The 23,913-nt window shown below is 45.8% G+C and overlaps 1 protein-coding gene and 1 pseudogene across 1 annotated transcript; both read right to left on the minus strand.

The window, feature by feature from the left end:
- Positions 1–758: 758 nt before the first annotated feature.
- On the minus strand, positions 759–2,594 carry LOC146238155 (uncharacterized). Its single transcript, XM_084684876.1, has 4 exons — positions 1,761–2,594; positions 1,579–1,648; positions 1,155–1,320; positions 759–873 (listed from the first exon to the last, which is right to left on the minus strand). Exons 1-4 carry the CDS (start codon positions 2,592–2,594, stop codon positions 759–761), a joined length of 1,185 nt encoding a protein of 394 aa, XP_084541002.1.
- Positions 2,595–23,051: 20,457 nt separating this feature from the next.
- On the minus strand, positions 23,052–23,698 carry LOC146238156 (myb-related transcription factor, partner of profilin-like; annotated as a pseudogene).
- Positions 23,699–23,913: the final 215 nt, after the last annotated feature.

The raw sequence follows: 23,913 nt of genomic DNA on the forward strand, positions 1-23,913 counted from the left end.
TATTTCACGGTAATGTACTGCACATGTTTCACAATAATGAACTGTAAACATTTCACAGTAAAATGCAAGACAACTACAGCAGTATATTGAAACTTCACAGTTGTCCTGTCATTACATTACTGTGATACAGCAGTATGTGGCTGTGGAATTACGTTGTCTTGCTGTATATAAATTACAGTAATTGTCTGTATTTTTTTACTGCCAGTAATTTACTGTAAATTTATCATTTTAATTATACATTAAAATATTGTTAATTTACACTTTTACTGTAAAAGTAATGCAACTAGTAGCCAGTAATTTACTGTAAATTTATCATTTTAATTATACATGAAATATTGTTAATTTACACTTTTACTGTAAAAGTAATGCAACTTGTAGCCAGTAATTTACTGTACATTTACAATTTTATGAACACTGCAAAATACTGCAATTTTGACTTGTTAACTGTGATTTTACCACACAAACGTGTTTTGGATTTGCGACATTAAAAGTCAAAGCAAGAACTAAGACAACAAAGACAATACTCATTTTAACATTTTAATAATGAAAAAAGTATTAAATTCACTATGCAATTATACAATTTACTATAGGACTGTCCCTTAACATACATTTTCATTAAATTCACTTTTCAATTATAAAATGTACTATAGGGCTGTTCCTTAACATACATTTTCATTAAATTCACTATTCAATTAAACAATGTACTATAGGGCTATCTCTTAACATACATTTTTATTTTTAACACTACTATTTCACATTTACAAAGACCACTCAAAGTCAACAAGCTTTCTTTGGAGTGTGCTCACATTTTGGTTTATGCCTCCACGCCTCTTTGATTTTGAGCCTTGTTCTGGGTTAATGCCCAAGAAGCACCTGTAAACAATAAGCAAAGACAACTTTCAGTTTTACAGATTTAATATTGCATTGTTTATCCAAGGCACATGCAGTGGTGCCCCTTCCCCTTTAACCAAATAATTCATTCAATAATTTAGTATCTTGTGGACATTTCCTAAAAGTCATCATTCATTCATCAAAATCAGACTAGGTAATAAAGCATTGGAGGCAGGAAAAAATGCCAAATGAACAACCATAAATACTATCCAAGCAAGATAAAAAAGCAATACAGTCCAGTGTTATTTTAAGTGTTACAATACCTTTGGATAAACTCCAAAGTGCAGGAGCCATCCTCAGGATATTGCAGGTTCAAATTGTAGTAGCTTGCAAAAACCGCAGCTATCCCGTTGATAAAGCGATCATGTGGTCCCATCACCACCTGTCCTTCAATGGATTGCATCCAGGTGCTAGGCTTCATCAGGTCGCCTGAAGGGAACAGAGATACCCATTTATCACTACTGTAAAGAAGTGGAATGCTGCACAAGAGAGAAATGCTCTCTTGAATTTCATTCATTTAAAATGTTCAACATTGAATGCTTTTGAAAACTGTGGCCCACTCACTGACCATTGTTATTGGTCTAATTGACTGACTCTTGCACACCTGACACCAGAGTACATTAAGCCTATTTAAAATAACCACATACAGCTCAAAATATCAATATCAAATCCAGATGTCAACAGTACCTTGGACAATCAAGCAGGGGGTGCTTGGTAACGTCACTGTCCTCTGCACATCAGCAGCTGTAGCACACGGCTGTAAAATAAGAAACAACACACATCAACAGTTGCATATGTTCAACATGGTGCATAAGAGAATGAAATGAAATCACAATCACTTTAAAAAAAAAATATTTTAAACAACTTACATCATTCTCAAGCATGATGGAATTCTTGGTCTTTTTGATATATGCCATCAGGAGCATAAGGACACATGCAGCCTTGTCTGAAGTCTCTGGCTCGTAAGTGTTCAGGACATCCTCGATCCCAGGACGACGGCTGTGTTCCTGGAAGAAACGAATGGCTGTACTGCCTTTTCCGTTCATGGCCTCTTGCAACTTATTGAGGATGGAGACATCTGTCAGCAGACCAAAGTGGGAGTAAAGGTCTCTTTGCGAGAAGAGAAAAGGCCATTCCTTCTTTATTTCGGCAATGGCTGGTGCAGGCTCACTGTTCGGGTACCGGCGCTGAATGATGTAGGTCTTCTCCATCAGAGGGTCAGCTCTCTCTGCCCCGCCCATCCCTTCCTCTGAGTAGATGTTGCACAGTTGCCTTTTCTTTTCATCAAAGGTTGCCTCGGTCTCTCTAGCAGGAAATTCTTCAGGACACCACCTCACACATCCGTACTGATCCACAGGGCCTCTTGCCATTTCTCTGGCCCCCTCTGCCACTCCAATGTGGGGCCTTCTCTCTCTGCGTCGCCGTGCAAGAGTGTTTTTTCTATTTTTATATTCTACTCTCGTTTTAATTTGCTGAAGAAGAGAGTGACAGCCATCTCCAATAATGTCTCCTTTTTTCCCAACATCGGCAAAAGTATTCGGATAGTCCCTTACAATGCTCCGGACAATGCTTTGACACATTCCTCTGGTTGGGTTGGGATCATTTTCCAACATTTGGTCCACTACTACCTTCACCATATCTCTTCTGTCCCCTGTTGATGGTCTTGTTTGATCTGCCACTGCTTTTTGAACTGCTGCTGGCATCTGGTACCATCTGACCCGGAGGTTTGTATACCATTGCTGGCCAGGAATTGTGGGTGACGACAAAGGGAACTGGAGTACTTGGTGAGGTACATAGTGAGGTACATGGAGTATTTGAGCATAAAGAAGAGCATGCGCTTTCAGAACTTGATGATGAGGGACATGGAGTACTTGAGCCAAGTGGAGAGGTAATACCAAAGTCTATGTCAAGCACTGGAAATCCTAGAAGTGACAGAATAAGAAAAGAGTATTAGATATACAGAAGGAAAAAGTTTGATTGAGTATTCTTGCTGAAAAAAGTTTCAGTTTGTACAAGTAAACTTAAATGGTGCAATTTGTACCATTCAGCTATTAAACACAAAATGTTCATCAGCACCCCTAATGCTCAGATGAAGATAACTATTCCACTAAAACTTAATGTTTATTTGAAGTTGATGTCACGTGTTTGTTCAATGTTCACATTACACTGTCAAAATATGGATTCATTCCGAATGCCACTCAGCAGTTTTCGACACTGGATTAGTCTGAGGTATTTCTCCAGATCCTTTTCTTGTACCAAATCAAGGTCTGCCCTGGTCTCCACACCAAGCTCTTCAAACCCTTCCACCAAGGAAGTCAGGGTTTCAACAGGAAGTCCTGGTAGAAATGTTAAGACTGCTTCCTCGATCTCCAGATGATTCATTATCTGAATGGTCAGAATGTGTTAAACATGTATCAGTTTCCATTGTGCACAAATGGTCTGTTTGTGATTAATTCAATAGTTGATTAGTCATCGATTGAACATTGCAGCCCTAACTGAAACAAACTTCCAATCTGTATTTTATCTATCTCTATCCCCAATAAGTAAGTTGTGCATTCTATTTTACCACTAGTCACTGTCCCGTTTCTTTTCTCACCTGCCTGCTTAAACTGAAAAAGAATGGTGAAGGGCAATTAGTGACAGGTCATGCACTTTGTAAGCTGGAAGAGGATGGTAGTCAAGCAAATCCTTGTGCTTGATGCAAACATAATCCTCTGAGGCTGCTCCTAATTTACAGTAGATGCCCATGTCTATCAGCTTTACAAAAGTATGTTTCTCTGTCACAAAGTGCACAGAATCTTGGTGAACAATGACAAGGTTAATTTTCCCAAAATAAAGTTCTTCATCTTTGTTCTCAAGCAAAACAAACATCCCTTTTTTGTACACAGTGCCCTTCACTGTTACACTGTTACAAGCCACTGCAGATTGTGAGTCAAACTCATAACTAGCTACAGATGCTCTGATTCTGTCATTGTAATCGTTCACATAAAACTCTGTACCCTTTTGTACTTGTATAGGTGGTGGGAACAGATTTCCTGCACTCAAGTAGGCTTGCAGTAGTTGGTGTCTCTCTGCCAGAGTTTTGCAAAGACTTTTGAAGTTGTGTAATTTTCTGGCACACTGTTTGAAAAACTTGTGTTTGCTTTCAAATCTTAGCGTCCACAGGCTGATTAGTGGCCCAAAATGTCTGATTAGCTCTGGATAATGGCACAAATAATGATGCTTTGGCTTTAGGGGATGGTCAGGGAACAGATTTTTCCTGTAGTATATGTACTCTTAAATTATGACTTTTAGATACGCTACCTGGCCTGCTGTAATGGCTGGTGCACAGACATGTTCCAATATTTCTCTTAGCTGCAAAATGAGCTGCCATACCTCATTGTCACAAGGATTCTATATCTTGTCACCTACCAAGAGAAGTTGCAATCTAAGAAATCACCAGTTTTGAACTGCATGCCCACTTAATCTCTCACAGCCAGGAGAGAGATCTGCCGGTTTGTCGTTGCCATCATTTCCTTCGTATTTGAAATGGTTCTTACACCGATTTAATTGAAGGTAAGTAAAATGCTTCTCATTGACTAAAGTGTCAATAAACAGTTAAAGCATAAAGTTAATGTTGTGTTGCCGTGTGCGTTAATGGTTTCATGTTATTGCCAGCATTACTCTCCTCATGTTGATGTTTACTAGCATTAGCTAGTTATAACTCGTCATTTCTCGCATATGTTGCATCAATTTGTTCTAACCCGTCTTCGACGTTGATCTCGAGATCCAATTGTTTGATATCGCTGGTAGCTTTGAGTTCAGACTGCCAGGCCATTTGTGGTCTTAGAGGGCCATCTTGTGGCGTAGTAATGTAACAGCATTAGCAATTCTGTTTATTGCATAAAAGTGAACCACATATTATAAATGATTCATAATTGATGTGTAGTTATGTTTATTGTTCAGATATGCATAATTTTACGTATACTGGTACATATTGCTAATTATGTATATGTATGTTATCTTATGTATTTCGTTTATTCTACAGAAACCACACAAACATGTACAAATACTTCTCCTAATGTATGGTTATTCTACTGCAAGCACCAAATGCACTCGTTTAACCTGCTGGAGGTTAAACATCATTGAACCTGTTTCTACTCCACCTGAAGGTTGTGGCTACTCTCTTACCGGAGTACGTAGTCAGCTAAGGGCAAACCAGCGTGTAGCGCATACGGACTTCTCACCAACTTTCCTTTATCCTTTTTATAAATATCCTTTATCTTTTATCCTTTATCCTTATCTAAAGATAGATTTCAAAGACCCCAATGAACTAGACAGACCTGCCACATTGTGACTGTGGGATGTTTTGTTTGGGAGGAGCAGTTGTAAAATGACCTTCAATGTACACGTACAAATCATAGATACGTAAATACAGCAACAAGAAAGCTGAATGAGACCTTGCCGCATACCTCATAATGGGACATGATTGAGCGGAGCCTGGGTCTCTTCCTCATCTCGGTCGGACAAATGAGCGCCCAGCCCCCACTCCTGCAACTCGGTTGGACGAAATGAGCGCCCATCCCCCCACCGTCTCTGTCGGAGGAAATGAGCGCCCATCCCCCACTCCTGCAACTGTTGTCTGCACGGCTGCGATTCAACAAGCCCCCATTTTGGTCTACTGGCGTGGACTGTTTTGGCCCATACCTGATTAAGATAGGCCGGCAGCAGGAGAAACGCTGGGGCATTGTGTTTAAATGCCTGACCACCAGGTGTGTTCATCTTGACTTACTTGACTTAGTATGGACACAGACTCATTCCTCCTGGCACTCCGTCGCTTCATCGCGAGAAGAGGGAAGCCCTACGAGATACTGAGTGACAGGGGCACCAACTTCCGTGGAGGGGAGAAGGAGCTCCAGGAAGCCTTTGAGGCCCTCGGACCATCTCTCAAAACACAGTGAGCCAAACAGTGCGTCACCTTTAAATTGAACCCACATCTAGGTCCACACTTTGGTGGAGTGTGGGAGAGGGAAATTAAATCAGTTAAGACATCTCTCCAAACCATCCTGAGGGACCAAGCCATCCCAGAGGAGGTTTTGATGACCGTCCTCATCGAAGTTGAGGGGATCCTCAATTCCAAGCCGTTGGGTTACGCATCATCGGACCCAGCGGATCCTGATCCCATTACCCCAAATCTTTAGCTCATGGGGCGGCAGGACGCCTCACTGCCCCAGGCAGTATATGGCGCCAGTGACCTGCTAGGACACCGCCGGTGGAGACACAGCCAGGTGCTTGCTGACCACTTCTGGGATCAGTTCACACGCAAGTACCTCCCTGGTCTCCAACCACGACAGAAGTAAAGGAATGCCACGCCTGATCTTGCTGTGGAAACCGTCGTTATGGTGGTGGACTCACAGCTCCCGCGGGCACTGCGGCCTGTCGGGCGCATCACTAGGATCATCCCCAGCGACGATGGCAAGGTACGCGCAGCGGAGGTGGATATTAAAGGCAACCGCTATACTCGTCCTGTCGCCAAGTTGATCGAGCTGCCTAGGGTGCCGGACGACGGTGAGACCAGCGCTCCCTAGCCCAGCATGGACTTTCCTATTACTGCGCATTCGCTCCACGAATCCGGGGGCGGCTGTGGAAAACTCCATTCTGGACTGTGAGCGCACATCACTGTTAGGGCTGAGGTGTTGCACACGCGCACAAACTTTCCATTTCATCTTTATACCAGCTGCTAACACGAGTGGACGTGCTTTCAAAATATCATGCGAGCATAAAGGTAATGTTGTGTTGCCGTGTGCGTTACTGCCAATGTAAGTATATGGTTTCATGTTATTGCCAGCATTACTCTCCTCATGTTGATGTTTACTAGCACTAGCTAGTTATAACTCGTCATTTCTCGCATATGTTGCATCAATTTGTTCTAACCCGTCTTCGACGTTGATCTCGAGATCCAATTGTTTGATATCGCTGGTAGCTTTGAGTTCAGACTGCCAGGCCATTTGTGGTCTTAGAGGGCCATCTTGTGGCATGGTAATGTAACAGCATTAGCAATTCTGTTTATTGCATAAAAGTGAACCACATATTATAAATGATTCATAATTGATGTGTAGTTATGTTTATTGTTCAGATATGCATAATTTTACGTATACTGGTACATATTGCTAATTATGTATATGTATGTTATCTTATGTATTTCGTTTATTCTACAGAAACCACACAAACATGTACAAATACTTCTCCTAATGTATGGTTATTCTACTGCAAGCACCAAATGCACTCGTTTAACCTGCTGGAGGTTAAACATCATTAAACCTGTTTCTACTCCACCTGAAGGTTGTGGCTACTCTCTTACCGGAGTACGTAGTCAGCTAAGGGCAAACCAGCGTGTAGCGCATACGGACTTCTCACCAACTTTCCCTTATCCTTTTTATAAATATCCTTTATCTTTTATCCTTTATCCTTATCTAAAGATAGATTTCAAAGACCCCAATGAACTAGACAGACCTGCCACATTGTGACTGTGGGATGTTTTGTTTGGGAGGAGCAGTTGTAAAATGACCTTCAATGTACACGTACAAATCATAGATACGTAAATACAGCAACAAGAAAGCTGAATGAGACCTTGCCGCATACCTCATAATGGGACATGATTGAGCGGAGCCTGGGTCTCTTCCTCATCTCGGTCGGACAAATGAGCGCCCAGCCCCCACTCCTGCAACTCGGTTGGACGAAATGAGCGCCCATCCCCCCACCGTCTCTGTCGGAGGAAATGAGCGCCCATCCCCCACTCCTGCAACTGTTGTCTGCACGGCTGCGATTCAACAAGCCCCCATTTTGGTCTACTGGCGTGGACTGTTTTGGCCCATACCTGATTAAGATAGGCCGGCAGCAGGAGAAACGCTGGGGCATTGTGTTTAAATGCCTGACCACCAGGTGTGTTCATCTTGACTTACTTGACTTAGTATGGACACAGACTCATTCCTCCTGGCACTCCGTCGCTTCATCGCGAGAAGAGGGAAGCCCTACGAGATACTGAGTGACAGGGGCACCAACTTCCGTGGAGGGGAGAAGGAGCTCCAGGAAGCCTTTGAGGCCCTCGGACCATCTCTCAAAACACAGTGAGCCAAACAGTGCGTCACCTTTAAATTGAACCCACATCTAGGTCCACACTTTGGTGGAGTGTGGGAGAGGGAAATTAAATCAGTTAAGACATCTCTCCAAACCATCCTGAGGGACCAAGCCATCCCAGAGGAGGTTTTGATGACCGTCCTCATCGAAGTTGAGGGGATCCTCAATTCCAAGCCGTTGGGTTACGCATCATCGGACCCAGCGGATCCTGATCCCATTACCCCAAATCTTTAGCTCATGGGGCGGCAGGACGCCTCACTGCCCCAGGCAGTATATGGCGCCAGTGACCTGCTAGGACACCGCCGGTGGAGACACAGCCAGGTGCTTGCTGACCACTTCTGGGATCAGTTCACACGCAAGTACCTCCCTGGTCTCCAACCACGACAGAAGTAAAGGAATGCCACGCCTGATCTTGCTGTGGAAACCGTCGTTATGGTGGTGGACTCACAGCTCCCGCGGGCACTGCGGCCTGTCGGGCGCATCACTAGGATCATCCCCAGCGACGATGGCAAGGTACGCGCAGCGGAGGTGGATATTAAAGGCAACCGCTATACTCGTCCTGTCGCCAAGTTGATCGAGCTGCCTAGGGTGCCGGACGACGGTGAGACCAGCGCTCCCTAGCCCAGCATGGACTTTCCTATTACTGCGCATTCGCTCCACGAATCCGGGGGCGGCTGTGGAAAACTCCATTCTGGACTGTGAGCGCACATCACTGTTAGGGCTGAGGTGTTGCACACGCGCACAAACTTTCCATTTCATCTTTATACCAGCTGCTAACACGAGTGGACGTGCTTTCAAAATATCATGCGAGCATAAAGGTAATGTTGTGTTGCCGTGTGCGTTACTGCCAATGTAAGTATATGGTTTCATGTTATTGCCAGCATTACTCTCCTCATGTTGATGTTTACTAGCACTAGCTAGTTATAACTCGTCATTTCTCGCATATGTTGCATCAATTTGTTCTAACCCGTCTTCGACGTTGATCTCGAGATCCAATTGTTTGATATCGCTGGTAGCTTTGAGTTCAGACTGCCAGGCCATTTGTGGTCTTAGAGGGCCATCTTGTGGCATGGTAATGTAACAGCATTAGCAATTCTGTTTATTGCATAAAAGTGAACCACATATTATAAATGATTCATAATTGATGTGTAGTTATGTTTATTGTTCAGATATGCATAATTTTACGTATACTGGTACATATTGCTAATTATGTATATGTATGTTATCTTATGTATTTCGTTTATTCTACAGAAACCACACAAACATGTACAAATACTTCTCCTAATGTATGGTTATTCTACTGCAAGCACCAAATGCACTCGTTTAACCTGCTGGAGGTTAAACATCATTAAACCTGTTTCTACTCCACCTGAAGGTTGTGGCTACTCTCTTACCGGAGTACGTAGTCAGCTAAGGGCAAACCAGCGTGTAGCGCATACGGACTTCTCACCAACTTTCCCTTATCCTTTTTATAAATATCCTTTATCTTTTATCCTTTATCCTTATCTAAAGATAGATTTCAAAGACCCCAATGAACTAGACAGACCTGCCACATTGTGACTGTGGGATGTTTTGTTTGGGAGGAGCAGTTGTAAAATGACCTTCAATGTACACGTACAAATCATAGATACGTAAATACAGCAACAAGAAAGCTGAATGAGACCTTGCCGCATACCTCATAATGGGACATGATTGAGCGGAGCCTGGGTCTCTTCCTCATCTCGGTCGGACAAATGAGCGCCCAGCCCCCACTCCTGCAACTCGGTTGGACGAAATGAGCGCCCATCCCCCCACCGTCTCTGTCGGAGGAAATGAGCGCCCATCCCCCACTCCTGCAACTGTTGTCTGCACGGCTGCGATTCAACAAGCCCCCATTTTGGTCTACTGGCGTGGACTGTTTTGGCCCATACCTGATTAAGATAGGCCGGCAGCAGGAGAAACGCTGGGGCATTGTGTTTAAATGCCTGACCACCAGGTGTGTTCATCTTGACTTACTTGACTTAGTATGGACACAGACTCATTCCTCCTGGCACTCCGTCGCTTCATCGCGAGAAGAGGGAAGCCCTACGAGATACTGAGTGACAGGGGCACCAACTTCCGTGGAGGGGAGAAGGAGCTCCAGGAAGCCTTTGAGGCCCTCGGACCATCTCTCAAAACACAGTGAGCCAAACAGTGCGTCACCTTTAAATTGAACCCACATCTAGGTCCACACTTTGGTGGAGTGTGGGAGAGGGAAATTAAATCAGTTAAGACATCTCTCCAAACCATCCTGAGGGACCAAGCCATCCCAGAGGAGGTTTTGATGACCGTCCTCATCGAAGTTGAGGGGATCCTCAATTCCAAGCCGTTGGGTTACGCATCATCGGACCCAGCGGATCCTGATCCCATTACCCCAAATCTTTAGCTCATGGGGCGGCAGGACGCCTCACTGCCCCAGGCAGTATATGGCGCCAGTGACCTGCTAGGACACCGCCGGTGGAGACACAGCCAGGTGCTTGCTGACCACTTCTGGGATCAGTTCACACGCAAGTACCTCCCTGGTCTCCAACCACGACAGAAGTAAAGGAATGCCACGCCTGATCTTGCTGTGGAAACCGTCGTTATGGTGGTGGACTCACAGCTCCCGCGGGCACTGCGGCCTGTCGGGCGCATCACTAGGATCATCCCCAGCGACGATGGCAAGGTACGCGCAGCGGAGGTGGATATTAAAGGCAACCGCTATACTCGTCCTGTCGCCAAGTTGATCGAGCTGCCTAGGGTGCCGGACGACGGTGAGACCAGCGCTCCCTAGCCCAGCATGGACTTTCCTATTACTGCGCATTCGCTCCACGAATCCGGGGGCGGCTGTGGAAAACTCCATTCTGGACTGTGAGCGCACATCACTGTTAGGGCTGAGGTGTTGCACACGCGCACAAACTTTCCATTTCATCTTTATACCAGCTGCTAACACGAGTGGACGTGCTTTCAAAATATCATGCGAGCATAAAGGTAATGTTGTGTTGCCGTGTGCGTTACTGCCAATGTAAGTATATGGTTTCATGTTATTGCCAGCATTACTCTCCTCATGTTGATGTTTACTAGCACTAGCTAGTTATAACTCGTCATTTCTCGCATATGTTGCATCAATTTGTTCTAACCCGTCTTCGACGTTGATCTCGAGATCCAATTGTTTGATATCGCTGGTAGCTTTGAGTTCAGACTGCCAGGCCATTTGTGGTCTTAGAGGGCCATCTTGTGGCATGGTAATGTAACAGCATTAGCAATTCTGTTTATTGCATAAAAGTGAACCACATATTATAAATGATTCATAATTGATGTGTAGTTATGTTTATTGTTCAGATATGCATAATTTTACGTATACTGGTACATATTGCTAATTATGTATATGTATGTTATCTTATGTATTTCGTTTATTCTACAGAAACCACACAAACATGTACAAATACTTCTCCTAATGTATGGTTATTCTACTGCAAGCACCAAATGCACTCGTTTAACCTGCTGGAGGTTAAACATCATTAAACCTGTTTCTACTCCACCTGAAGGTTGTGGCTACTCTCTTACCGGAGTACGTAGTCAGCTAAGGGCAAACCAGCGTGTAGCGCATACGGACTTCTCACCAACTTTCCCTTATCCTTTTTATAAATATCCTTTATCTTTTATCCTTTATCCTTATCTAAAGATAGATTTCAAAGACCCCAATGAACTAGACAGACCTGCCACATTGTGACTGTGGGATGTTTTGTTTGGGAGGAGCAGTTGTAAAATGACCTTCAATGTACACGTACAAATCATAGATACGTAAATACAGCAACAAGAAAGCTGAATGAGACCTTGCCGCATACCTCATAATGGGACATGATTGAGCGGAGCCTGGGTCTCTTCCTCATCTCGGTCGGACAAATGAGCGCCCAGCCCCCACTCCTGCAACTCGGTTGGACGAAATGAGCGCCCATCCCCCCACCGTCTCTGTCGGAGGAAATGAGCGCCCATCCCCCACTCCTGCAACTGTTGTCTGCACGGCTGCGATTCAACAAGCCCCCATTTTGGTCTACTGGCGTGGACTGTTTTGGCCCATACCTGATTAAGATAGGCCGGCAGCAGGAGAAACGCTGGGGCATTGTGTTTAAATGCCTGACCACCAGGTGTGTTCATCTTGACTTACTTGACTTAGTATGGACACAGACTCATTCCTCCTGGCACTCCGTCGCTTCATCGCGAGAAGAGGGAAGCCCTACGAGATACTGAGTGACAGGGGCACCAACTTCCGTGGAGGGGAGAAGGAGCTCCAGGAAGCCTTTGAGGCCCTCGGACCATCTCTCAAAACACAGTGAGCCAAACAGTGCGTCACCTTTAAATTGAACCCACATCTAGGTCCACACTTTGGTGGAGTGTGGGAGAGGGAAATTAAATCAGTTAAGACATCTCTCCAAACCATCCTGAGGGACCAAGCCATCCCAGAGGAGGTTTTGATGACCGTCCTCATCGAAGTTGAGGGGATCCTCAATTCCAAGCCGTTGGGTTACGCATCATCGGACCCAGCGGATCCTGATCCCATTACCCCAAATCTTTAGCTCATGGGGCGGCAGGACGCCTCACTGCCCCAGGCAGTATATGGCGCCAGTGACCTGCTAGGACACCGCCGGTGGAGACACAGCCAGGTGCTTGCTGACCACTTCTGGGATCAGTTCACACGCAAGTACCTCCCTGGTCTCCAACCACGACAGAAGTAAAGGAATGCCACGCCTGATCTTGCTGTGGAAACCGTCGTTATGGTGGTGGACTCACAGCTCCCGCGGGCACTGCGGCCTGTCGGGCGCATCACTAGGATCATCCCCAGCGACGATGGCAAGGTACGCGCAGCGGAGGTGGATATTAAAGGCAACCGCTATACTCGTCCTGTCGCCAAGTTGATCGAGCTGCCTAGGGTGCCGGACGACGGTGAGACCAGCGCTCCCTAGCCCAGCATGGACTTTCCTATTACTGCGCATTCGCTCCACGAATCCGGGGGCGGCTGTGGAAAACTCCATTCTGGACTGTGAGCGCACATCACTGTTAGGGCTGAGGTGTTGCACACGCGCACAAACTTTCCATTTCATCTTTATACCAGCTGCTAACACGAGTGGACGTGCTTTCAAAATATCATGCGAGCATAAAGGTAATGTTGTGTTGCCGTGTGCGTTACTGCCAATGTAAGTATATGGTTTCATGTTATTGCCAGCATTACTCTCCTCATGTTGATGTTTACTAGCACTAGCTAGTTATAACTCGTCATTTCTCGCATATGTTGCATCAATTTGTTCTAACCCGTCTTCGACGTTGATCTCGAGATCCAATTGTTTGATATCGCTGGTAGCTTTGAGTTCAGACTGCCAGGCCATTTGTGGTCTTAGAGGGCCATCTTGTGGCATGGTAATGTAACAGCATTAGCAATTCTGTTTATTGCATAAAAGTGAACCACATATTATAAATGATTCATAATTGATGTGTAGTTATGTTTATTGTTCAGATATGCATAATTTTACGTATACTGGTACATATTGCTAATTATGTATATGTATGTTATCTTATGTATTTCGTTTATTCTACAGAAACCACACAAACATGTACAAATACTTCTCCTAATGTATGGTTATTCTACTGCAAGCACCAAATGCACTCGTTTAACCTGCTGGAGGTTAAACATCATTAAACCTGTTTCTACTCCACCTGAAGGTTGTGGCTACTCTCTTACCGGAGTACGTAGTCAGCTAAGGGCAAACCAGCGTGTAGCGCATACGGACTTCTCACCAACTTTCCCTTATCCTTTTTATAAATATCCTTTATCTTTTATCCTTTATCCTTATCTAAAGATAGATTTCAAAGACCCCAATGAACTAGACAGACCTGCCACATTGTGACTGTGGGATGTTTTGTTTGGGAGGAGCAGTTGTAAAATGACCTTCAATGTACACGTACAAATCATAGATACGTAAATACAGCAACAAGAAAGCTGAATGAGACCTTGCCGCATACCTCATAATGGGACATGATTGAGCGGAGCCTGGGTCTCTTCCTCATCTCGGTCGGACAAATGAGCGCCCAGCCCCCACTCCTGCAACTCGGTTGGACGAAATGAGCGCCCATCCCCCCACCGTCTCTGTCGGAGGAAATGAGCGCCCATCCCCCACTCCTGCAACTGTTGTCTGCACGGCTGCGATTCAACAAGCCCCCATTTTGGTCTACTGGCGTGGACTGTTTTGGCCCATACCTGATTAAGATAGGCCGGCAGCAGGAGAAACGCTGGGGCATTGTGTTTAAATGCCTGACCACCAGGTGTGTTCATCTTGACTTACTTGACTTAGTATGGACACAGACTCATTCCTCCTGGCACTCCGTCGCTTCATCGCGAGAAGAGGGAAGCCCTACGAGATACTGAGTGACAGGGGCACCAACTTCCGTGGAGGGGAGAAGGAGCTCCAGGAAGCCTTTGAGGCCCTCGGACCATCTCTCAAAACACAGTGAGCCAAACAGTGCGTCACCTTTAAATTGAACCCACATCTAGGTCCACACTTTGGTGGAGTGTGGGAGAGGGAAATTAAATCAGTTAAGACATCTCTCCAAACCATCCTGAGGGACCAAGCCATCCCAGAGGAGGTTTTGATGACCGTCCTCATCGAAGTTGAGGGGATCCTCAATTCCAAGCCGTTGGGTTACGCATCATCGGACCCAGCGGATCCTGATCCCATTACCCCAAATCTTTAGCTCATGGGGCGGCAGGACGCCTCACTGCCCCAGGCAGTATATGGCGCCAGTGACCTGCTAGGACACCGCCGGTGGAGACACAGCCAGGTGCTTGCTGACCACTTCTGGGATCAGTTCACACGCAAGTACCTCCCTGGTCTCCAACCACGACAGAAGTAAAGGAATGCCACGCCTGATCTTGCTGTGGAAACCGTCGTTATGGTGGTGGACTCACAGCTCCCGCGGGCACTGCGGCCTGTCGGGCGCATCACTAGGATCATCCCCAGCGACGATGGCAAGGTACGCGCAGCGGAGGTGGATATTAAAGGCAACCGCTATACTCGTCCTGTCGCCAAGTTGATCGAGCTGCCTAGGGTGCCGGACGACGGTGAGACCAGCGCTCCCTAGCCCAGCATGGACTTTCCTATTACTGCGCATTCGCTCCACGAATCCGGGGGCGGCTGTGGAAAACTCCATTCTGGACTGTGAGCGCACATCACTGTTAGGGCTGAGGTGTTGCACACGCGCACAAACTTTCCATTTCATCTTTATACCAGCTGCTAACACGAGTGGACGTGCTTTCAAAATATCATGCGAGCATAAAGGTAATGTTGTGTTGCCGTGTGCGTTACTGCCAATGTAAGTATATGGTTTCATGTTATTGCCAGCATTACTCTCCTCATGTTGATGTTTACTAGCACTAGCTAGTTATAACTCGTCATTTCTCGCATATGTTGCATCAATTTGTTCTAACCCGTCTTCGACGTTGATCTCGAGATCCAATTGTTTGATATCGCTGGTAGCTTTGAGTTCAGACTGCCAGGCCATTTGTGGTCTTAGAGGGCCATCTTGTGGCATGGTAATGTAACAGCATTAGCAATTCTGTTTATTGCATAAAAGTGAACCACATATTATAAATGATTCATAATTGATGTGTAGTTATGTTTATTGTTCAGATATGCATAATTTTACGTATACTGGTACATATTGCTAATTATGTATATGTATGTTATCTTATGTATTTCGTTTATTCTACAGAAACCACACAAACATGTACAAATACTTCTCCTAATGTATGGTTATTCTACTGCAAGCACCAAATGCACTCGTTTAACCTGCTGGAGGTTAAACATCATTAAACCTGTTTCTACTCCACCTGAAGGTTGTGGCTACTCTCTTACCGGAGTACGTAGTCAGCTAAGGGCAAACCAGCGTGTAGCGCATACGGACTTCTCACCAACTTTCCCTTATCCTTTTTATAAATATCCTTTATCTTTTATCCTTTATCCTTATCTAAAGATAGATTTCAAAGACCCCAATGAACTAGACAGACCTGCCACATTGTGACTGTGGGATGTTTTGTTTGGGAGGAGCAGTTGTAAAATGACCTTCAATGTACACGTACAAATCATAGATACGTAAATACAGCAACAAGAAAGCTGAATGAGACCTTGCCGCATACCTCATAATGGGACATGATTGAGCGGAGCCTGGGTCTCTTCCTCATCTCGGTCGGACAAATGAGCGCCCAGCCCCCACTCCTGCAACTCGGTTGGACGAAATGAGCGCCCATCCCCCCACCGTCTCTGTCGGAGGAAATGAGCGCCCATCCCCCACTCCTGCAACTGTTGTCTGCACGGCTGCGATTCAACAAGCCCCCATTTTGGTCTACTGGCGTGGACTGTTTTGGCCCATACCTGATTAAGATAGGCCGGCAGCAGGAGAAACGCTGGGGCATTGTGTTTAAATGCCTGACCACCAGGTGTGTTCATCTTGACTTACTTGACTTAGTATGGACACAGACTCATTCCTCCTGGCACTCCGTCGCTTCATCGCGAGAAGAGGGAAGCCCTACGAGATACTGAGTGACAGGGGCACCAACTTCCGTGGAGGGGAGAAGGAGCTCCAGGAAGCCTTTGAGGCCCTCGGACCATCTCTCAAAACACAGTGAGCCAAACAGTGCGTCACCTTTAAATTGAACCCACATCTAGGTCCACACTTTGGTGGAGTGTGGGAGAGGGAAATTAAATCAGTTAAGACATCTCTCCAAACCATCCTGAGGGACCAAGCCATCCCAGAGGAGGTTTTGATGACCGTCCTCATCGAAGTTGAGGGGATCCTCAATTCCAAGCCGTTGGGTTACGCATCATCGGACCCAGCGGATCCTGATCCCATTACCCCAAATCTTTAGCTCATGGGGCGGCAGGACGCCTCACTGCCCCAGGCAGTATATGGCGCCAGTGACCTGCTAGGACACCGCCGGTGGAGACACAGCCAGGTGCTTGCTGACCACTTCTGGGATCAGTTCACACGCAAGTACCTCCCTGGTCTCCAACCACGACAGAAGTAAAGGAATGCCACGCCTGATCTTGCTGTGGAAACCGTCGTTATGGTGGTGGACTCACAGCTCCCGCGGGCACTGCGGCCTGTCGGGCGCATCACTAGGATCATCCCCAGCGACGATGGCAAGGTACGCGCAGCGGAGGTGGATATTAAAGGCAACCGCTATACTCGTCCTGTCGCCAAGTTGATCGAGCTGCCTAGGGTGCCGGACGACGGTGAGACCAGCGCTCCCTAGCCCAGCATGGACTTTCCTATTACTGCGCATTCGCTCCACGAATCCGGGGGCGGCTGTGGAAAACTCCATTCTGGACTGTGAGCGCACATCACTGTTAGGGCTGAGGTGTTGCACACGCGCACAAACTTTCCATTTCATCTTTATACCAGCTGCTAACACGAGTGGACGTGCTTTCAAAATATCATGCGAGCATAAAGGTAATGTTGTGTTGCCGTGTGCGTTACTGCCAATGTAAGTATATGGTTTCATGTTATTGCCAGCATTACTCTCCTCATGTTGATGTTTACTAGCACTAGCTAGTTATAACTCGTCATTTCTCGCATATGTTGCATCAATTTGTTCTAACCCGTCTTCGACGTTGATCTCGAGATCCAATTGTTTGATATCGCTGGTAGCTTTGAGTTCAGACTGCCAGGCCATTTGTGGTCTTAGAGGGCCATCTTGTGGCGTAGTAATGTAACAGCATTAGCAATTCTGTTTATTGCATAAAAGTGAACCACATATTATAAATGATTCATAATTGATGTGTAGTTATGTTTATTGTTCAGATATGCATAATTTTACGTATACTGGTACATATTGCTAATTATGTATATGTATGTTATCTTATGTATTTCGTTTATTCTACAGAAACCACACAAACATGTACAAATACTTCTCCTAATGTATGGTTATTCTACTGCAAGCACCAAATGCACTCGTTTAACCTGCTGGAGGTTAAACATCATTAAACCTGTTTCTACTCCACCTGAAGGTTGTGGCTACTCTCTTACCGGAGTACGTAGTCAGCTAAGGGCAAACCAGCGTGTAGCGCATACGGACTTCTCACCAACTTTCCTTTATCCTTTTTATAAATATCCTTTATCTTTTATCCTTTATCCTTATCTAAAGATAGATTTCAAAGACCCCAATGAACTAGACAGACCTGCCACATTGTGACTGTGGGATGTTTTGTTTGGGAGGAGCAGTTGTAAAATGACCTTCAATGTACACGTACAAATCATAGATACGTAAATACAGCAACAAGAAAGCTGAATGAGACCTTGCCGCATACCTCATAATGGGACATGATTGAGCGGAGCCTGGGTCTCTTCCTCATCTCGGTCGGACAAATGAGCGCCCAGCCCCCACTCCTGCAACTCGGTTGGACGAAATGAACGCCCATCCCCCCACCGTCTCTGTCGGAGGAAATGAGCGCCCAGCCCCCACTCCTGCAACTGTTGTCAGGGGAATTGCTACTACTTACATACATCCAGTGGGTTAGGGGTCAGGCCAGCAGCGGCCAGCCGTCCTCTAGAGTCACACAGTTATGGCTGAGGATTTCACTGCGCTCCAAGTTCTACAGCACATGTTTGCAAATGTCGAGCAGGGTGACTCTGAAGAGGAGACAGAGGAGGTGTCAGAAAAAGAAGACGTGGAAGAGCGCCATGCCGAGAATGTATCAGAAAAAGAGGAAGAAGAGGAAGAACAGGAAGAAGAACAAGAAGGACGCAACGCCGACCTGTCGGCTACCAAAGACGTTGACAATGATCCTCACGAGGACCAAGTGCCAGATACTTTTGTATCGAAAAACAGCAAAATCCAATGGTCTTCGGTTCCGTATGGGAGGAGGTCGCCGCCGCAGCATAAAAACACAGAGAGACCCCCAGGACCCACAGCTTACACCGTTTCCCACGCTCACGACATGGTCTCCACGTTTTTACTCTTTGTCACGCCGTTTTTACTCTTTGTCACGAGTGATCTTGGAGGAGACAAATCAGGAAGGCTATCTGAAACGCGGAGAGGAGTGGAAAGCCATGGACGCCACTGACCTACGCGCCTACATAGGGCTGCTAATCCTGGCAGGCGTGTACAAGTCCCGAGGCGAAGCGGCCGCCAGTCTATGGGACGCCCAAGCGGTAGGGTGATTTTCCGTGCTACAATGCAGCTCAAACTCTTTTACACTTACTCGGCAATGATACGATTTGACGAACGTGGGACATGAGCGGCGTGATGCGCCACGGACAAGTTGGCAGCGATACGAGTGGTCTGGGATATGTGGGTAGAGAGATTACCCCGCCTCAATGACCCAGGGCCCGAAGTGACCGTGGATGAACAACTGGTTGCGTTCAGAGGATGATGTCCTTTCAGGCAGTACATGCCGAGCAAACCGACAAAGTATGGGATCAAGTCGTGGGTCACGTGCGATGCAAAATCAAGCTACGCTTGGAAGATGCAAGTGTACACCGGGAAGTTGAGCAACGGAGCCCCGGAGAGGAACCAGGGGATGCGCAATATGACAGAGGGCCTGAAGGATCGCAATGTCACGTGTGACAACTTATTCACCTCTTACGAACTCGGATGAGAACTCACGACGACGAGAAACATGACCATGGTTGGCACCGTGCGAAAGAACAGGTCCAAGCTCCCGTCGGAGCTGCCAGCGACAAGCAGGCGAGGGGTGCTGTCGTCGCAGTTTGCCTTCACGCCCACCACCACTCTAGTTTCCAACCTCGCCAAGAAAAACAAGAACGTTTTACTCATGAGCAGACGGCGAAATCAGTGACAGAGACGACGCAAAACTGACCATCATCCTAGACTAAAACTGCAACAAAGGAGGTGTGGACAATCTAGACAAGGTCGTCACTTACTACAGCTGTAAAAGGATGACTGCCCGCTGGCCCCTTGTCATCTTCGACAACATGATTGACGTCTCCACCTACAACGGCTTTGTGATATGGAGAGAGGTCAACCCCAACTGGATGCCTGTCAAGCGTAAAAAGAGATCTTTTTACTGAGGGACCAAGCCATCCCAAAGGAGGTTTTGATGACCGTCCTCATTGAAGTTGAGGGAATTGATGAAGAAAGTGTTTTGTCCATCTATTCATAAACGGAGTGACTAAGTTCGGTTGAGTTCTGGATTTTAATAAGTATTTATCAATCTGCAGATTGGGAGAGAAAACCAGACCTCGGACAATAAATGACCCCCTTTTGACGTTTAACGTCAACACAACAATCATTCATCAACTGTTTACCTGGGACCTGCTGTAGTGCCTTACATTTCACAAGTTTCATAACATTTCAATGCCTTAACAATCAAACAATACAGTATCTGTTACTACTCAGTACAGCATACATGATTATAGGATTTGAAGAAGTATTAGGTAGTATCCAATCAGGTGAAAAAGTACAAAGTCATTGGAGTGAATAGCTTTTGTTTAGTTCTCTAGATAGGGCTCACAGAAATTAACTTAACCCTCCTTCTATTTTCCTTGTTCAAAGTTGCATGGCATTATACACTTTGGTGATATTGTAACCTCTGATTCATCCTAGTAACACAGGCATTTCCTAGGACCTTACAAAAGAACCAGCTTACAGCTATTCACTTCATAAGCAAACAGCATAATGACAGTTTATCAACGATTCTAGAAACATAGGCATATTTCTCTCCTGGACATAACCAAGGGTCGTGCTCTCGTGAGCTCAACACAGCAGGGTATAGACCAAACACTGTTCATTACATTTACATTTTACATTTAGTCATTTAGCAGACGCTCTTATCCAGAGCGACTTACAGTAAGTACAGGGACATTCCCCCGAGGCAAGTGGGGTGAAGTGCCTTGCCCAAGGACACAACGTCATTTGGCACGGCGGGAAATCGATCCAGCAACCTTCTGATTACTAGCCCGACTCCCTCACCGTTCAGCCATCTGACTCCATTACATGTAAATTCAGAGCATTTCAAACAGTATACAAGCAATAACCATTATCTTTAATTATTATTAACTGATCTGTGGTTAAGGACAGATCTCTTCAGATTGCATACAGCATTGTATATCAATTGGAAAATAGAAGGAGGCAAATGGCCATCTTTATTACATTGGCAAAGTAGTCACGTGGTACTTGAGATTACATATCAGACAAGTCCATCATTCTCAGGGCAATACAGTAATCATTAGTTTTGCTTACTTTTGTCTGTGGCTTGATTTGGGCTACCATAATTTTACTGGCATGCTTCCGAGAGCCTACTGCACAGCACTGTACACAGCAGAAAGTACACATCTTCCAAGCACAAACCACAATCAGCACAACAACGATTAATATGCCCAATCCAGTGATTCCCATTTGAAATATAGTTGAAAAAGAAACCCCAACCGAGGAGGTCAGTCAGCACAATTCCAAGCTTCAATTCCCCCAAAGCTGAAATTATCTCTTTAACGTGAGCATATTTGTGATATTAGCAGATTCATCTGGGATAAAAGTACATCAGTCATGACCTATCACAGAGCTGACAACAGATAATCCAATGCCATATGGTTCTGTAGCACTACCTGCCTCATGGCCTTCATCTCAGAAGCAACCGCAGTTAAGGCGTTGGCTGTCTCATTACCGATAGACTCCAACCCTAGTGCTAAGCTCCTAATATCTGTAAAGGCAGTGATAACACCATACACAGGGAAAATGGCAGCTGAAAATATGACAAGTGACTGAAGTACTATTGAATCCACGTAATGTGATCCCAGATTCTTAGCATCTGCTTTAATAAACCTTATTTTGTGGCGGTGCCACCAATGTTTGGACAAGGGGTGCAGGGGCAACCCATCTATAGGTCTGAGGGCTCCTACAATAAACCCAAGGTAACCCGTTCCTGACCAGTCGGCCGCAGGAAATAATAAGCACTCTTACCACATCCCCACATGGTGCCCTTGTTAGCTACATGAGGAAGCCAACATGGTGATGTCCTTATACAGTACTTACAGGTCCATCTGCAACAGGCAATCATGCAACAGGCTGTTAGCATACATAAACCCAGTGTGGTTAAATGTATTTTTTCAATTAACTTCCCATAATTATTTGAACATTCAATCAACCATATACTACATCTTCTGTAGTAGGATAAAGGTGTACGAATAGCATAGTCAGCAACATCAGGAATTAATGTCACCAATCCAAATGGTATACAAGACAAGTAACATTGAACACAGATACAATGGAACTTTCAAATCATCCAGTAGAGGGTGAGCATACATAGAAACCGTATCCTTACATGTATTATTCCCCAACACTCTCACTGTACCACTGTGCCATACACCATAACCATGCAGATGGGGCATATTCAAGAGATGACTGATTCGTTCCAAAGAACAGTCACATTTATTACATCCAACCTTCTTCTTCCAGCCACTTCTTAACCTTACACATATCAGCCATTGACAGAGGGACAGATATCACTGGATAACCTCCAGGGTGCTTGGGACTCTAACCACAAACTCTGCAAGGTCTGTCCCCTCTAATGCTGGTCCAGTCTTTTTTTTCCCATCCAGGGTAAAGGTGTTGTTGTACAGATTGTTCTTCATGTGTGCTTTATGATGAATCTCAATGTTCACATCAGTATAATTGGGAGCGTGCAATAGTGACTCTTGGTGTGGCTCATGTATGCGATGTCTGTGGCTCAGCGGTGAGGGAGTCGGGCATGTAATCAGAAGGTTGCCGGATCGATTCCTCGCCATGCAAAATGTTGGTGTGTCCTTCACCCTACTTGCCTCAGGGGGAATGTCCCTGTACTTATTGTAAGTCGCTCTGGATAAGAGTGTCTGCTAAATGATTAAATATAAAACGTAAATGTAATATCAGGTCTGGGTGTTAGCACTTTATCGACAACCATCTCACAGTCATGTGGTTCACCATCATCAGGGGTGGGCAACAATGAAGCTGGTTTCAATGGGGAGCGTCTATGTAATGGAATGTTACTTTGAGTCAACAATTACAGTCCATACTTTGTAGCTCTAGTGGCTGACAGGTGTTGAGTTTTGGTACGAGTTTTGAGGAGTTTTGATGTCATTATGGGGGGCCGCCTTCTTAGGCCTCCCCGCATGCGGACACCAGGCCCTGCTGGTTGGCGCGCGGGGACAGTTCTTAGTTGTGGGGGGTGGTCCTCTCCTGGGGACGTGTATGTGACTACTCCGCTCCTCCTCCTCCTCGTCCTCACTGTTCCCCGAGAGGCCCTCGTCCCCAAGAATATCAATGCCTCCTCCAATGCCCTCAGAGGCCGTCTTTCCAATAATGGAAATAACTTTTTCCTCTTCAGGGATGAGGGTTGTAGCATCGGGTGCGCCACCACCCATGCCCATGGTCTCTCACCTCACCATAGCACTTTATTTTTGGTTTGGCACTGAAATTCCTGCCATTTCTTTCTGACCGCACCCCAGTCTCGGAGACCACAGGGGCTAGAGGTGGACATCCTTTGGGCTATGGCCTGCCAAATGCGGATTTTTAAAACTATGTTTTTTTTACCCTTTGTTCCCCCAAATAGCTCATCCCGGTGCTGGCTTACCTAGTCTATTAGGACGGCCATCTCCTCCGGGTAAAGGAGGGTGCCCTCTTACCTCGTTTTGTCCCTGTTTTTTCCATTCTCACATATGTGTGCCTAGCCACAGGGGGGTATATATGCGTTAATGGGCTTGATTACTACTTGAATACACCTGTTAGCTGTGATCCCAGGGTAGTAGCCTAATTGCGCGTAGCCTAATTGGACCTGTGTGTGGGAACCACAGGGTGTTGTGTGTGATTCATGCGCTTATAAAGTGGTGGGTGATCGACTTCCCTAGCATCGATTGATTTAGTTT

This window comes from Hypomesus nipponensis, chromosome 21, assembly GCF_054491055.1.
Source record: "Hypomesus nipponensis isolate SF chromosome 21, ASM5449105v1, whole genome shotgun sequence".
In the NCBI taxonomy this organism is placed as follows: domain Eukaryota; kingdom Metazoa; phylum Chordata; class Actinopteri; order Osmeriformes; family Osmeridae; genus Hypomesus; species Hypomesus nipponensis.

Coding starts and splice junctions, on each gene's coding strand:
- LOC146238155 (XM_084684876.1), bottom strand. CDS start 2,594: ATGCCAGCAGCAGTTCAAAAAGCAGTGGCAGATCAAACAAGACCATCA. Junction 1,649..1,760: donor CCATCATGCTTGAGAATGAT/GTAAGTTGTTTA, acceptor CTTATTTTACAG/CCGTGTGCTACAGCTGCTGA. Junction 1,321..1,578: donor CCCCTGCTTGATTGTCCAAG/GTACTGTTGACA, acceptor TGTTCCCTTCAG/GCGACCTGATGAAGCCTAGC.